This window comes from Somniosus microcephalus, chromosome 11 (assembly GCF_052327205.1).
Source record: "Somniosus microcephalus isolate GS21.2 chromosome 11, FLI_Smic_1.0, whole genome shotgun sequence".
Lineage (NCBI taxonomy): Eukaryota > Metazoa > Chordata > Chondrichthyes > Squaliformes > Somniosidae > Somniosus > Somniosus microcephalus.
Genome location: NC_140997.1, coordinates 9,120,141 through 9,136,790, shown reverse-complemented (window position 1 = coordinate 9,136,790; position 16,650 = coordinate 9,120,141). Strand labels below are relative to the sequence as shown.

At 46.5% G+C, this 16,650-nt stretch overlaps 1 protein-coding gene across 2 annotated transcripts in view; it reads left to right on the top strand.

Moving 5' to 3' along the window:
- LOC147110291 (testis-expressed protein 47-like) overlaps positions 1 to 8,804 on the top strand; it is a 58,426-nt gene extending 49,622 nt beyond the window's left edge. Inside the window, exons 5-7 of one of the 2 annotated variants that reach the window (XM_086000135.1) lie at positions 1,086 to 1,287; positions 2,039 to 2,178; positions 8,599 to 8,804. In XM_086000135.1, coding sequence (XP_085856261.1) covers positions 1,086 to 1,287; positions 2,039 to 2,178; positions 8,599 to 8,737 — 481 coding nt within the window. In that variant the 3' untranslated portion in view covers positions 8,738 to 8,804. Of the gene's footprint in view, positions 1 to 1,085; positions 1,288 to 2,038; positions 2,199 to 8,598 lie in introns of both variants that reach the window. The other variant, XM_086000136.1, reaches the window with a different exon arrangement.
- The last annotated feature ends 7,846 nt before the right edge of the window (positions 8,805 to 16,650 follow it).

Genomic DNA, 16,650 nt, shown 5'->3' with positions numbered 1-16,650 from the left:
ACGTCAGTGTTCTCCCTCAGGCCAACATCCCCAGCATCGAAGCTTTGACCACGCTCGATGAGCTCCGATGGATGGGCCACGTCGTCCGCATGCCCGATAAGAGACTCTACTCGGAACTTCGACACGGCAGGAGAGCCCCAGGTGGGCAGAGGAAATGCTTCAAGGACACCCTCAAAGCCTCCTTGAAAAAGTGCAACATCCCCACCGACACCTGGGAATCCCTGGCCCAAGACCACACAAAGTGGAGGAGAAGCATCCGGGAAGGCGCCGAACACCTCGAGTCTCTTCGCCGAGAGCAAGCGGAAGCCAAGCGCAAACAGCGGAAGGAGTGCACATCAACCCAAGCACCCCACCCACCCGCCCCTTCAATCACCGTCTGCCCCACCTGTGACAGAGACTGTAGGTCCCGCGTTGGATTCATCAGTCACCTGAGAACTCATTTTTAGCGTGGAAGCAAGTCATCCTCAGTTCCGAGGGACTGCCTAAGAGAGAGAGTTTCTATTGTAATCCCATTTCCCTATTCCTTTCCCACACCCTTTAATATTCTTCAAAATTTTATCTGATTCCATTTTAACCGAATGTCACCATAAGGTGTGTGGAGTATATCAGAGAGCATCACAGTGCTCTTACATTCCTCCTAACCTCCCCTTTATGTTTCTAGTGCTGATCCTAAATGTATGCCTCTTTGATCACTACCAGTAGAAATAATCTTTTCACTGTTTACCCTTTCAGACTTTTCTACTCTTGTGTTCTATCACATTGTCGGAGGGGGCGGGGGGTAACAGGCACCTGCAGCCGACTGGTACTTTGCCCATTTTTTTATGTGAGAGCCTGGACGACGAGTGTTGGCAGGACATTCAAGCATGCACAGGCATCCCAACCGACCTCAACCTGCCCTTATCCGATGTCCTCACATGCAGGCGTCCTACGGTTTAGGACCCTTACAAAAAGTGCTAACTGGGAAGCTGCTCAAAGCTGCAGGCCCACCACCACTCACCATAAACCTCCCATTTCCCAGTTGCAAAGTAATATGGAATCATCGTTTCTCACTTAGCGCTGTTTCTTTTTGCCTCTTTTACTTTTAGGGTGGTTCAGTCAGACATAAAGATCCTTGTATTGTCGCACAATATCCCAGACCGGCTCTATCGACAGTGGCTGCAGCGATCTGTAAATATGCCCGTCACACTGATAATGGGCACTTCGGAGATGGAACCGGTGGAGAAACTGGTCCCAGAGTGCCTCACTCTCCTGTTAAAACTTGGAAATTACATCCTGCAAAATCCAAAGGTCAGAGTTTCATTCCAGCATGCAGATACTAAATGAGTTCCAATGCCTGTATTAATATAGGGTAACAGAACACTATTATTGTGAAATTGCTGCCAGCCTCACTGAAACTCCACACTTAAATCTTCCATTGCTCAATGCATAAGGAGCAGGGATCGTACTCAGAAATCACTGGACACCAGACATTGGCATTCTCCACACTGATGCACTGGTAAAGAAATATTGCAGGAGACTGTTTCGGTTATGTAAACCTCAAATACAGAGCACTGCCTTGTTCCAATCACCCCATCACATATCAAACTCTCAATCATTTTCTGTGAATGTGAATATCACTGTTAAATCACCTGCCTCGTTTGACATAACTAAAGTGGACTCCATTATATGGGGTACCACATGAGAGCAGAGGGAGGAAAGTCTTGGACAAACATGGACTTTCCAGCATTGTTAAAATATGTTCAATATAGTCACTCCCACACCATTTGTCTAGTCTGGATCTAAACCCTGGTCCCAGAGATGAGCCATTACTGTCCACCCTTAAGAATCTCACAATACTGTGAACACACGAGAAGGTGTCTGTTAAGGCACAGAGCTGAGGCATAGAGCATAATCACAGATTGCAATGAGGGGCTAAGTGTACGTGACCGCCTTCATTTTAATCTGCACCTCCTCCCCCGTTTCCGCCAAAATCGGGGACAGTGTTTATATAAACTCCAGCATTCAGGTGGCAGTGACAGCTCTTGTTTCCCTCATACAGAAGAACATCACTGGGCCAAATCAGACTGTGACTGAAGAAATCCGACATCTGATCATCAAGGAGAATACCATCGAGTATCTGTGCGGCAGTTCAGAGCTCATGACACCTCGGAAGTTCCTCGAGTATTATGAGAAATCAACGTATGTCATCCTAGACTCAGGTAGAGTTTGAATTGACCAGGGCCCTAATGAGGAACTGAGCATATATATTTTTTTAACATTGGGAAACCTCAGTGAAGAGCAAGCAAGGTCCATGGTGTAGGATAGTAACAATCCTAAAAAGAGCAGGAGTGAAGGAATTTCAGTTTTGAGATTCTGTGGGGGGGGGGGGGGGAATTAGTAAGAAACAGCACAAAAAGCTTTGATTTCAATCAAGTGAAGGTGCAGGGAGGAGGAAGAGAGTGTAGGACAGCGTGCTTGGAATTTGGGAGGAAAAAGAGAGGATTGTTCGGACCAGAAAATCACAATTGATAAAATAGAAAGACAAACAAAACAGGTGCAGGGTAGAGAGACATGTTAGAACCGACAGAAGGATCACTTAGATGACAGGTTTCTTGTCTCTTCTCCTGAAGTGTGAAAGAAGTGCTCGAAGATATGGGTGCAACATTTAAGTCTCAGATGGACTTGATCTTTAGAGAGATAAGGGCTGTTGTGATGAAAGGGAATGTTTAGCATAAAAGAGAAAACCAAAGAGCCAATTTTTCACCTGGGGTTAAGTATAGGACTTTGTGCCAGGTGGTGCTGCAAGGCCAGGCAGCAGTACAGCGTGCTGACCACTCACAATTTCCCACGGTCAGATCCTTTGGATATTCAGAGCTGCCTGTGGAGTTTTGGCCTTGGGCGGAGGGCCAGCTTAAGTGGGTTTTATGCCCATAAAATCTGGCCAGCAGATCACATATAAAGGGATGAGCGCACTTAAAAATAAGTGGCTGCATACGGGGTCAAATGTGGTTACCTTTATTAAGTTTCAAAATTAACTTTAAGTCCATCAGCCGTTGCCAGGACTGGGGCAAGGGAGGAAATGCCAGGCAAAAAATTAAGTGAAAGGAAACCCAATGTGAAGGCACGAAACAGATGTTCTGGCCTCTGGGTGAGTGACAGCAGTAAAACACCTAACCCTCTGTTTGATAACTGGCAAAGGGGATGTGCTGAATGAGTGGATGTGAAGAGAGTTGCTCTATTTGGCACTTCACGATACCGTCCACAGAGTATAATGGTGCACCGTTCCTGGTAGCAGGTGGTGATTAAGTTCACGGTTTGTATACACCAACTGCGGGATCTGGGAGCAGAAGTGCAGGAATCTGACAAAGTACCACATATTGGATAGACGGCTCAAGTTTGTGCTGCCCGCCAATCTGTTCCACATTTACTCCTCACCCATGCCAAGCTCTCCTCGAAACTCACAGCTCTTTTTCATTACATTTTATCTGTACCCATACCTCATTAGATTAGAAGTTCAAGACACAAAGAATTGAAAACCTTGCTACCCTCGCATCTTCCAAGGGCATAATGCTTAAGTCATTGTAAACTGACTTACTTACACTATGCATAGTAATTTACTAACAGCCATATTGTGTGCAGGCTTTGCAAGTATATTACTGTGCAACACTTCAAGTCTACTTGTACAAGAACATAAGAAATAGGAGCAAGAGTAGGCCATTTGGCCCCTCAAGCCTCCCCCGCCATTCATAGAGTTATACAGCACAGAAAGAGGCCCTTCGGCCCATCGTGTCTGCACCGGCCATCAAGCCCCATCTATTCTAATCCCATTTTCCAGCATTTGGTCTGTAGCCTTGTATGCTATGGCGTTTCAAGTGCTCATCTAAATGCTTCTTGAATGTTGTGAGGGTTCCTGCCTCTACCACCATTTCAGGCAGTGAGTTCCAGATTCCAACCACCCTCGGGGTGAAAAAGTTTTTCCTCAAATCCCCTCTAAACCTCCTGCCCCTTACCTTGAAACTATGTCCCCTGGTTATTGACGCCTCTACTAAGGGGAAAAGTTCCTTTCTATCTACCCTATCTATGCCCCTCATAATTTTGTACACCTCAATCAGGTCCCCCCTCAGCCTTCTCTGCTCTAAGGAAAACAACCCCAGCCTGTCCAGTCTCTCTTCATAGCTGAAGCGCTCCAGCCCAGGTAACATCCCGGTGAATCTCCTCTGCACCCTCTCCAATGCAATCACATCCTTCCTATAGTGTGGCGACCAGAACTGCACACAGGATTCCAGCTGTGGCCTAACTAGTGTTTTGTACAGCTCCATCATAACCTCCCTGCTCTTATCACATATGCCTTCTATAAGATCATTCATGGTTGATCTGATCTTGGCCTCAACTCCACTTTCCTGCCCGCTCCCAAATGGCACATCAAGGGCCAATTCGCGATCTGCAGAAATGGCTGCCTGATGAAACACATCTCCTCTGACACGCCCAGATAGCTCTGGCAGGGTCTGAAACACACGTGGAGAGCAGCAGATTTGTGCAACCCGCCTCATATGGAAGTAGACCGCCCTCCAATCATTGTTCTGCAACTCCTCCTCAAGCTCTCTTAGAACAAGAGGATTAAACATAGAAAAAAAAACATAGAAGATAGGAGCAGGAGTAGGCCATTTGGCCCCTCGAGCCTGCTCTGCCTTTCAATGAGATCATGGCTGATCATCCAAATTCAGTACCCTGTCCCTGCCTTCTCCCCATATCCCTTGATCCCTTTAGCCTTAAGAAATATATCCAACTCCTTCTTGAATATATTTAATGAACTGGCCTCCACTGCCCTCTGTGGCAGAGAATTCCACAGGTTCACCACTCTCTGGGTGAAGAAATTCCTCCTCATCTCAGTCCTAAATGGCTTACCCCTTATCCTTAGACTATGACCCCTAGTTCTGGACTCCCCGGCCATCGGGAACATCCTTCCTGCATCTAGTCTGTCCAGGCTGGACAGAATTTTATAGGTTTCGATGAGATCCCCTCTCAATCTTCTAAACTCCAGTGAGTACAAGCCCAATTGACACAATCTCTCCTCATACGTCATTCCTGCCATCCCAGCTATCAGCCTGGTGAATCTTTGCTGCACTCCTTCCATGGCAAGAACATCCTTCCTCAGGTAAGGCGACCAACACCGCACACAATACTCAAGGTGCGGTCTCACCAAGGCCCTGTACAACTGCAGCAAGACATCCTTGTTCTTGTACTCAAACCCTCTTGCTATGAAGGCCAACATACCATTTGCCTTCTTAACCGCCTGCTGCACCTGCATGCTTACCTTCAGCGACTGGTGCACAAGAACACCCAGGTCTCTTTGCACTTCCCTTTCTCCCAATCTATTGCCATTCAAATAATAATCTGCCTTCCTGTTTATGCCACCAAAGTGGATAACCTCACATTTATCCACATTATTATAGTGCATTTGCCATGTTTCTGCCCAATCACCCAACCTGTCCAAATCGTACTGGAGTTTCACGACATCCTCCTCACAGCATACCCTCCCACCCAGCTTTGTGTCGTCTGCAAATTTGGACATACTACATCCAATTCTCTCATCCAGATCATTAATATATATTGTGAACAGCTGGGGTCCTAGGACCGATCCTTGCGGTACCCCACTAGTCACTGCCTGCCACTCGGAAAACGACCCGTTTATTCCAACTCTTTGCTTTCTATCTGCCAACCAGTTCTCTATCCAAGTCAATACCTTGCCCCCAATCCCATGTGCCTTAATTTCACAAGCTAATCTCTTATGCGCGACCTTATCGAAAGCCTTCTGAAAGTCCAAATACACCACATCCACTGGTTCTCCCTTATCTATTTTACCAGTTACATCCTCAAAAAATTCCAGTAGATTAGTCAAGCACGATTTACCTTTTGTAAATCCATGTTGACGTTGTCCGATCCTGTCACTGCTTTCCAAGTGCTCTGCTATTACATCTTTTATAATGGACTCTAGCATTTTCCCCACTACCGATGTCAGGCTTACCGGTCTATAATTCCCCGCTTTTTATCTACCGCCTTTTTTGAATAGTGGGGTAACATTAGCTACCCTCCAATCCATGGGTACTGTTCCAGAGTCTATCGAGTTCTGGAAGATGACCGGCAATGCATCTACTATCTCCAGGGCCACTTCCTTAAGTGCCCTAGGATGTAGATTATCAGGCCCTGGGGATTTATCGGCCTTCAATCCCGTCAACTTCCCCAACACCATTTCCCTACAAATACTGATTTCTTTCAGTTCCTCCCTCTCATTAGTCCCTATGTTCCCCAACATCTCTGGGAGGTTATTTGTGTCCTCCTTTGTGAAGACAGAACCAAAATATGTATTTAATTGGTTTGCCATTTCTTTGTTCCCCATTATAAATTCCCCTGATTCTGACTGTAGGGGACCTACGCTTGACTTCACCAATCTTTTTCTCTTTACATATATTACATAGGATATACGGCACAGAAACAGGCCATTCGGCCCAACCAGTCCATGCCGGTGTTTATGCTCCACACGAGCCTCCTCCCGTCTTTCCTCATCTAAATCTACCAGCATATCCTTCTATTCCCTTTTCCCTCATATGCTTGTCTAGCCTCCCTATAAATGCATCCATACTATTCACTTCAACCACTCCTTGTGGTAGCGAGCTCCACATTCTCACCACTCTTTGGGTAAAGAAGTTTCTTCTGAATTCCCTATTAGATTTCTTGGTGACTATCTTATATTGATGGCCTCTAGTTATGCTCTTCCCCCCAGGAATTCCCAGTGGTATGCCCATCCTACCAGTACCGACTGTTTGATTTGAGAGTAGAATTCTCTTCAATCGTAGGAGGTGGAAAGAAATATTAAAATACAAGAATATAAAAATTAGCTGCAAAAATGCACCCAACTGCATGTAACAAAAGCAAACCAAAATGCCAAATAGTAGTACCTCACAATGAGCCCAATACACAGTTTTAAGAGAAATGCCAAGTGAATTACCAAATACACCCATGAAAAATTTGCCATCAATGATGGTATTGGGCTTCATCAACAAACCCTGGAAATTAAGAGGCTGGGAAGCCCTGCCCTCATTTATATCTTTTTCAAACCCTTGAGGCTTGCGCACACTAACTGAACAAGCCTCATGTGATCCCAATGTAGACTGACCAGGAAATCTATTTCCTACCGGCTGCAACAATCCACCTGCACAGTATTCCCTCCATTACTCGATCCCACCATGCTCCAACTTTACCCGAATCAAATCCCCCTTACGCTCCGCCTTGCTGTTACAATACCTCTTTGCCGTTCTCCTCCTACTTCTCCATTGTAAATGCAAAGTTTGGGGAAAGAGGGTCTTTAATTAAATCATTATGGTCTGTTTACCTCTTGTGCAAGAGGGGGGAATGGCAAGGGCCATGAGGAACAGTGCCAGAAGCCACCACCTCACACTGGAGCTACCCTTTTGAGGCTAGTGAATATGATGCTGTTTAAAGAACACTCGAATTGCAGTTGTGATATTAATATGAAGAGAAAGCCCAAAAACTACAAAGAATCTTGCTGGTAACAACGGCCCTTACGTGCATCTTTGGGTTGTGGCAACTTGCATAGGAGATTCTTTGAGGTACAGGTCAGAATTTAATTCTCATAGTGAATGTATCGGACAAGTTATGCCATTGTTTAAGATTGCAGATTGCTGCAAGGTTCAAAGGAAACATACTTGCATTGCTTCTATAAAGTTTACAACCTAGTGCTCCATGCAGTGCTCATGAAGTGGAAGCTATGGGAGGACATGGTCAAATCTTGGATTTCATCCAGATGTGCACTTCACCTCCAAGATCTTGTATAAGGGTAGAGGAGAGATTCACTGCCGACGATTTTCTTGTCGTACCTACTGATTAACTGTAAACAAATGAAAAGCACATTGATTCAGTCAATCAGATATTTGATATTTAGCATAGCAGATAAGTGCTCTTTTCTGTAAATCTCCAATTTTTGGAGGAGTGGCACTTTGAAATGTAATAGTTTTAAGGTGAGATGCCTCAGAGACCAGACTTTAGGTGCGACACCTTTGAAAGGTATGACATGGAGAAACCATTCTACATGCAAGGTTTTTGATTATACAGATCATTGAATAATACAGAACAGAAGGAGTCACTAATTGATAACTGAAAGAGCACAGGCACCCACGTGATAAATGCAGATCGCGCTGTTACTGTACCATTCACCTGCGAATCAGGTCACCACCTTGTGATCCAGCAGATAATGCCACACAATATAAAAAGATAAAATTCCAAATGCTGCAAGTTTGAAATAAAAAGCAAAAAATGCTGGAAATACTAAGCCGTTGAAAATAGAGAAGATGGATTAAAGGGTTTCTACCCAAAATGTTAACCAATTTTTTCTCTTGAAATACCGACATATCATGTCACTGTACTGCCATCCACTGGTGGATCATATAACTGACTAGCTTGCTGTCTACTTATTCTGTTCATTTAGCTTCAGTTATCATGTAACAGCCAGTCTGCTCAGCCCATGATGTACCAACAATGATGCTGGAATAGATTTGATTGACAGTGTCAGCTGCTAATTCTTCTTTCTTTTTCAATATGCAGAACTCGTTTGGCCATCTCCATTTCATCTGTTTCTCGGGGGTTAACAGATTCCTCTTGGGTCTCTAGGTCTGAGATCAAGCAATCAGCTTCCAGACACAATGCCAGTCTCACTACAATCACACTTATATGCTCAAAGTGAAGTACTACTGTTTTTATTCTTAAGTTTAACAGTTGATTCTCAAATAAAAGAACTTTGTCCATACGCATCTACACATTTATCTTTTGAGTTATGTATGGAATCATAAAAGGGAGGAATCCCTGCAGCACCCCTTCCCCTCGATATTGTACATCTTGGTACATGTACAGTACACCAGATGAAAACAAACCATTAATTCCCACCTGGTACTATACAGTCTGCGGCTGCTTCTATACATAGGATCTTACAATCATAGACATTTCAGTACAGGAGGAAGCCAACTGGGGCTGACTATTGTAATCCTATGTCTCTGATCATTTCTTCTACATTTACAGCATTGTATAGGTTGTGTGTATCACAGGGCGTATACAGTACACACCAGGTAGAAGGGAATGGTTTGTGTGTGTCTCAACTTGGGTAAGAGGGAACTATTTGCCCGTGTGGGAGCCTATACTCTCTGGAGTTTAGAAGAATGAGAGGTGATCTCATTGAAACATATAAGATTCTGAGGGGGGATTGACAGGGTAGATGCTGAGAGGCTGTTTCCCCCTGGCTGGAGAGTCTAGAACTAGGGGGCATAGTCTCAGGATAAGGGGTCGGCCATTTAAGGCTGAGATGAGGAGGAATTTCTTCACTCAGCGGGTTGTGAATCTTTGGAATTCTCTATCCCAAAAGGCTGTGCATGCTGAGTCGTTGAGTATATTCAAGGCTTGGATAGATAGATTTTTGGACTCTAGGGGAATTAAGGGATATGGGGGTCGGGCGGGAAAGTGGAGTTGAGGTCGAAGATCTGCCATGATCTTATTGAATGGCGGAGCAGGCTCGAAAGGACCTATGGCCTACTCCTGCTCCTACTTCTTATGTGGCACTACATGACTTTCGCATGTTTCATCATCAGCTCCCATACGTGTACAGTTCACAGTTAGTAAAAGGGTGTAACTCCCTATCATCTGTTTGCCCCGGAGTTTAGAATGTTTGATGGGCGGTGAGAATTACACATTGCGTGAAGTGGCTAGAGATCAGATTTCATTGCAAATAAAACTTTGCTAGTTTTGAAAATAATTTGAAAGATGAGAACTCCTTACTCTGGGGCTTGCTTCATTTCCCCATCAGATCTAGCTTTAGGTCATCATCTCTGGTACACGTTCAAGCAAATCACCTCAAGAAAATTGTTTTTATCGTGTAAATAGGTGCGGGTTCTTGCTGCAGTCTGGATCCACAGGCATCAGATGTACTTCACTACTTCAACCAAGTGGCCATTCTACATGATCCTAGACAGTAAATGTTGTCAGCATATTTTACCATGAGGGCATCACAACTAAGCTACTCTCCCTTCCAGTAAGAGTCACTCAATGGCAATCAATAGTGGTAACTCTGGCTGATATTCCCTTCCCTCATCCAGGGCTCTGTGGCCAATTGTAGCACCCTTACAGTTGCCCTGGCAGAGAGCAGCTACCTCAGGACAGACTGAGGATAGAACCTGGGCCCTTGGAATCACAGAATGTTACAGCACAGAAACAGACCAGTCTATGCTGATGATTTCTCCCCCACTTGAACCACCTAATCTAATCCCACCCTCCTGGTGACTCCTCATACCATTTAATATTTCACTTTTTCAAGCAACTATCTGCTTCAACAATGGTTTGTAGCAGTGAATGCCATATTCTAACCACCCTCTGTGTAAAGACATTGGGGGAGAAATTCAGTTGGTTGCGCCACCCGTTAGCGCCTTAAGAGGGCGATAAGTAGGGCGCGAGCCAGCTAGCGCCCGGGCGCGGCGAGACCTGCGCCTCTCGCGAAACTGAGCGCACATTTAGCAGCGGCGCTAATCCGCAACGCCAGCTCAGCTGCGCACGCAGATCCTGACGTCATTTCAGAGTGCAACACCCTTGGGGCGCCCCAGACCGGAAATTCAGTGGCGCCCCCCTCCTTTCCACCTGTCGCTCCCAACGACTGGTTGACTGGAATGGTTCCCAGTCGCTGTGGGGCTGGGGGGCGCTATTTAAACGGGGCTCGTCCTGGCTTCTTTGTGGTAGCCATTTTTGGACCACTCCTTCTGAGAGAGAGAGAGAGAGAGAGAGAGAGAGAGAGATTTTCAGAGAGACAAAGGGAGCGAGCTTTCTGCATTGAGTCAGCGCTCGCTGAGGTACTTTTGGCTTCTGACCAGAACTTTGTAGTTGATTTGCTTTTTCACCGGCATAACTTTGAGTGGCCACGTACTATGGGGGCTGCAATGGATGGGAACGTCGGGCTTCTCCATTACATTGAGAGGGCTCAGAGACGCCGAGAGAGAGTGCCAATCATGGCCAGACGGAGGAGGGCCAACAGGCATCGGCACAGGAGGCCTTACCCTCCCAGGGTTTTCCGCCAACAGTTCTCATACCTCAATATGTCTGAGGAGCAGTGTTTTCGGAGGCTGCGATTCAGCAAGGAGTGGGGGGGGGGGGGGGGGGTCACTGAGCTCTGCCACCTGCTTCAGCCAGATCTGCAGCCTCAACTGAGGAGCAGGACGTCTCTGTCGGTGGCAGTGAAGGTAACAGTGGCTCTCAACTTCTATGCCACCGGCTCCTTTCAATCCGCTACTGGGGACATTGCCAATATCTCCCAGTTCGCGGTGCATTGCTGCATCTGTCGTCTTTAAAAGGAGACGTCAGTACATCTCCTTCCCCATGACCCTGAACAAGCAGCAAGAGCGCGCAATGGGCTTTGCAAGAATAGCAGGCTTCCCCATGGTGCAGGGCGCCATTGACTGCACGCATGTGGCTTTGCGGGCGCCGCAAGAGAATGCCGAGGATTACCGCAACCGGAAGGGGTTCCATTCGTTGAACGTCCAGTTGGTCTGTGACCACAGATAGCCGATAGTCGCTGTCAATGCCCGCTTTCCAGGCAGCAGCCATGATGCCTTCATCCTGCGCCAGACTTCTGTGGCAGACCTTTTCGAGGCCCCGACTCACCCAGGAGGCTAGCTTCTCGGGGACAAGGGCTATCCTCTGTGCACCTGGATGATGACCCCGCTCCGTGTGCCCAGCACCCCTGCTGAAGAACGATACAATGAGAGCCATCAAGCTATCAGGAACATCGCTGAGCACACAATCGGCGTGCTCAAGCAACGGTTCCGCTGTCTGGACCATTCCGGAGGAGCCCTTCAGTACTCACCTGAGCGAGTCTCCCATTTCGTTGTTGTGTGCTGCATGCTGCATAACCTGGCAATCCTCAGGACTCAGCCACTGAGCCATTGGAGCACCAGCAGAGGGGGAGGAGGAGGAGCACCAGCACCAAGACAGGAGGGAGGTACAAAGTGCAAGGGCCGTCCGTCAGCGGCTTATATCAAGTCGCTTCTAGGCCCCCCTCGGAGGGAATGGCTTCTGCCATTCAAAGAACATGAATGGAACCGTGCCGCAACCCCTAAGCCGGTCAAGGCAACAAATAGTTCAAAGAGCAAACATGCACATTCTGAATAAAGACACTTCTTTATTTAACAAACTATGTGCCCTTCCCGCATGACAAAGTAACAGAGAGAAACCCCCCAAAAAACAGTCAGTCACATAACTGGCTCTCACAACCTGGAGACAATGACCATAGTGGTTAGCACTGTTGCCTCACAGCGCCAGGGACCCGGGTTCGAATCCGGCCTCGGGCGACTGTCTGTGTGGAGTTTGCACATTCTCCCCGTGTTTGCGTGGGTTTCCTCCGGGTGCTCCGGTTTCCTCCCACAGTCCAAAGATGTGCAGGTTAGGTTGATTGGCTATGATAAATTGACCCTTAGTGTGAGGGGGATTAAATACGTGGGGTTACGGGGATAGGGTGGGATATGTGTTGGTGTAGGGGTTACGGGGATCGGGTGGGATATGTGTCGGTGCAGGCTCGATGGGCCGAAATGGCCTCTATCTGCACTGTGGGGTTTCTGTGATTCTGTGAAAACAGTAACAAAAATATGACCACGATCCTCGGCCTTCAATTAAACAATGAACATTTTGCCACACCTCCTACTTTTTGCCCTTCGAGGGTGATTTGCTTCGCTTGCGAGATTGTCCCCTTCCCACCCTGCAGCTCCTCCGCAATGGGACCCCAGTGGCTGCAGCAAGGCTGGGGGAAGGCTGCTGAGTGTCAGAAACTGAGACTGCAGATGCCCTTGAGAGACGGCCTGGACCAGCTCTGGGCCTGGAGGGCCCGGCTGCTGACTGCTCCAACTCTGCATGGGCGGCACCAGTCTGTCCTACAGGTGGTGGCAGCTGCAGTGGAGAAGTGACAGTGCTGGCAGCAGGAATGCTGTCATCGTGAGAGAGGACAGCAACTCCCTGTTCGGCCGACACCCTGGCATTCCCACGGGGCAGCACTGCAGCATGCGGAGCAATCTGCTGAAGCAGTAGGTGGCGATAATTTGCACCGGGCGCAAAATTTCGCGCCCGGCCGATACAAACGGGGCAATACCGAATTTCTCCCCCATTATTTTCCAAACTCCCCCTTTTAATTGTGATTATCCCACATTTGTGCCCTCTTGTTAATGCCTCAACAGTCTTCCTGGTTCCAAGGGCTCAGCGATTCACTTGATAAACTAAACAGAGGTTGTCCATGGGAGGGAATGAGGCTCATTATGCTTTAATTTTGAGGCTGCATTTAGTGACACCACCCGGTGTAATTAGTAAGATGTGTAGTTGCACCGCCAGGAAGTGGGAGGGCAGTAATCAGCCAACACTTTGCCTGGAATATATAATTCGATGCAGTTAACACTACCGAGTGGGGCTGTAGAAGGGGCCCAACTCATAAATCCGGCACTTACCAATGCCTTCAGGGGAGATGGCGAGAACTTCAGTAGACAACTTCAATGCAGTACTCTCAGTCTACAGCCTGACTGCACCAAATTACACATTACACTTCTTCATTAATTGTACATGTGGTGCAACTAAACGCAGCCTTTATTTTATTCTAGCCCTGCACACGGAGTTTCTCGGCTGCGCTTAGTTACACCGCATGTACAATAATGAAGAAGTGTAATGTGTAATTTGATGTAGTCAGGCTGTAGACTGAGAGTACTGCATTGAAGTTCTCTGCAAAGCTAAGTGCAGAACTCAACAATGTATAGCTCTTTAAGACAGCCCAACACTAACACTCGGGCCGGGCTTGAGTGACATCACACGCATGCACGCCATCAGTATTTTTAAAGAGAAGGCTTCACATCACTACTCAGCAATGATGACTGTTCATCCCAGTTCTAGTAGAAGAGACTACCCCTCTGGGCTGTAGGTAAGCACACAGGCAGACGAGCAAAATAAATTACTTTTATCATTCATTTTGAATTTGAAACATGTCAAAAGGAGAGGGGAAAGTAAAACATGGAATTCATCTACATCTGAGCCTGAAAAATACAACAATAGTGACTAAACAGATTCCAACTAATCAGTCAAGTAACATCAAATAATTATTAGAGGCCTGGCTTTAACAGGAGAGGGATGAAAAAGGACCACATTATTGTGAAGCTTTGATGGTACATGTTGTGGGATAGGAAGAGGAGGATAGAGAAAACGATCTAAGCAGGGCGAAATACTGGGATCCCACCAACATAAATTTGAAAACAGAAATTGTACAGATCACTTGATGTCTGAAATAGAAAAGCGGATTAATATTTCAGGTGGGACCTTTCATTGGATACCATGTTCCCAGGTTGACAGTAGCCTCGGAGTCGCCCAATTGTCAGCTTTACCTGTGGATGAGTTGCAACTCCCAGCTCAGGTACAGCACGCGGTTAGATACAGAGTAAAGCTCCCTCTACACTGTCCCATCAAACACTCCCAGGGCAGGTACAGCATGGATTAGATACAGAGTAAAGCTCCCTCTACACTGTCCCATCAAACACTCCCAGGGCAGGTACAGCACGGGTTCGATACAGAGTGAAGCTCCCTCTACACTGTCCCATCAAACACTCCCAGGGCAAGTACAGCACGGGTTAGATACAGAGTAAAGCTCCCTCTACACTGTCCCATCAAACACTCCCAGGGCAGGTACAGCACGGGTTAGATACAGAGTAAAGCTCCCTCTACACTGTCCCATCAAACACTCCCAGGGCAGGTACAGCACGGGTTAGATACAGAGTAAAGCTCCCTCTGCACTGTCCCATCAAACACTCAAACACCTGGTTTGTAAAGATTAGTAGTCCAATGCTGGCCTGTATGGACATTCCGCTGACTTTAGTAAATGTTTCAGCCCAGAAAAGTAGTCATAATTTAAATTCTAAACGTATTGTTTTGCCATTGTCATGCTCTGAAATCCACCCAACTTCCAGCACATTCCAGAGAGCTGACAGACTGAGCAACACCTTCATTAGCACATCTATTATCATATAAATCAGGAAGGCCACAATATATCTCACAGCAATCCTCATTTATTCAAGATCATTCAGAATCATTTGCACATTTATAACTATGCTTTATAATGAAAGCTATTGAAATTTCTTATTTTTGAGGTTGGAATATGAAGGAAAGAATTTGCATTTATGTAGTGCTTTACCACAACCTCAAGACTTCCCAAAACACTTCACATCTAATAAATTACTTTTGTCGGCAGTCATTGTTATTATGTAGATAAACATGGCAGCCAATTTGTACATAGTAGGATCCCACAAAAAAGCAAATGAGATGAATGGCTAGTTAGCCTGTTTTGATGGTGTGGCTTGAGATCTTTTAAATCTAATTGGTTTAGCAACCGATCTGAAGGATGACACCTCCAACAATGCCACACTCCCTCAGTACCGTACTTAAGTGTCAGCCATAAACTATGAAGGGTGCAAACCTGCGGCTGACAGTATTACATAGAATTACATAAAATTTACAGCACAGAAACATAAGACATAGGAGCAGGAGTCGGTCATTTGGCCCCTCGAGCCTGTTCCGCCATTCAATAAGATCATGGCTGATCTGATCTTAGCCTCAACTCCACTTCCCCGCCCGCTCCCCATAACCCTTGACTCCCTTACCATTCAAAAATCTGTCTATCTCCACCTTAAATATATTCAATGACCCAGCCTCCACAGCTCTCTGGGGAAGAGAATTTCAAAGATTCACAACCCTCAGAGAAGAAATTCCTCCTCATTTCCATTTTAAATGGGTGCCCCTTATTCTGAAACTATGCCCGCTAGTTCTAGATTCCCCCATGATAGGAAACATCCTCTCTGCATCTACCCTGTCAAGTCCCTTCAGAATCTTATGTTTCAATAAGATCCCCTCTCATTCTTCTAAACTCCAATGAGTATAGGCCCAACCTGCTCAACCTTTCTTCATAAGACAACCCCTTCATCTCCGGAATCAACCTCGTGAACTTTCTCTGAACTGCCTCCAATGCAAGTATATCCTTCCTTAAATAAGGAGACCAAAACTGTACGCAGTACTCCAGGTGTGGTCTCACCAATGCCCTGTACAATTGTAACAGGACTTTCCTACTTTTATACTCCATTCCCTTTGCAATAAAGGCCAACACTCCATTGCCTTCCTAATTACTTGCTGTACCTGCATGCTAACTTTTTGTGATTCATGTACAAGGACCCCCAGATCCCTCAGCATTTTGTAATCTCTCCCCATTTAAATAATGTAGACCACTCCCACCAGTGACTTCTTACCCTTATTGGGCCGGATATTCTGATCCCTACGGGTGGGTACATGCTGTGTACCCACCTGTAGGGGCATTGTAAATGCCGATTTCAGGCATGCACTGTGCATGCGCTGGAAACTGGCATTTCCGATCTGTCAAGAAAGCTCTTGACAGATCCTCCGGCTGCCCGGGAGAACGGCCTCTGCGGGCGGATAGTTCCGCTTTTTGGAGACTCTCCGCTCGCAGAAAACACTTAGGGGGAGAAATTCAGTATCGCCCCATTTGGAGTGCAATTATCGGCCGGGCCTGGCGCTAATTATCGCCTCCGACTGCAA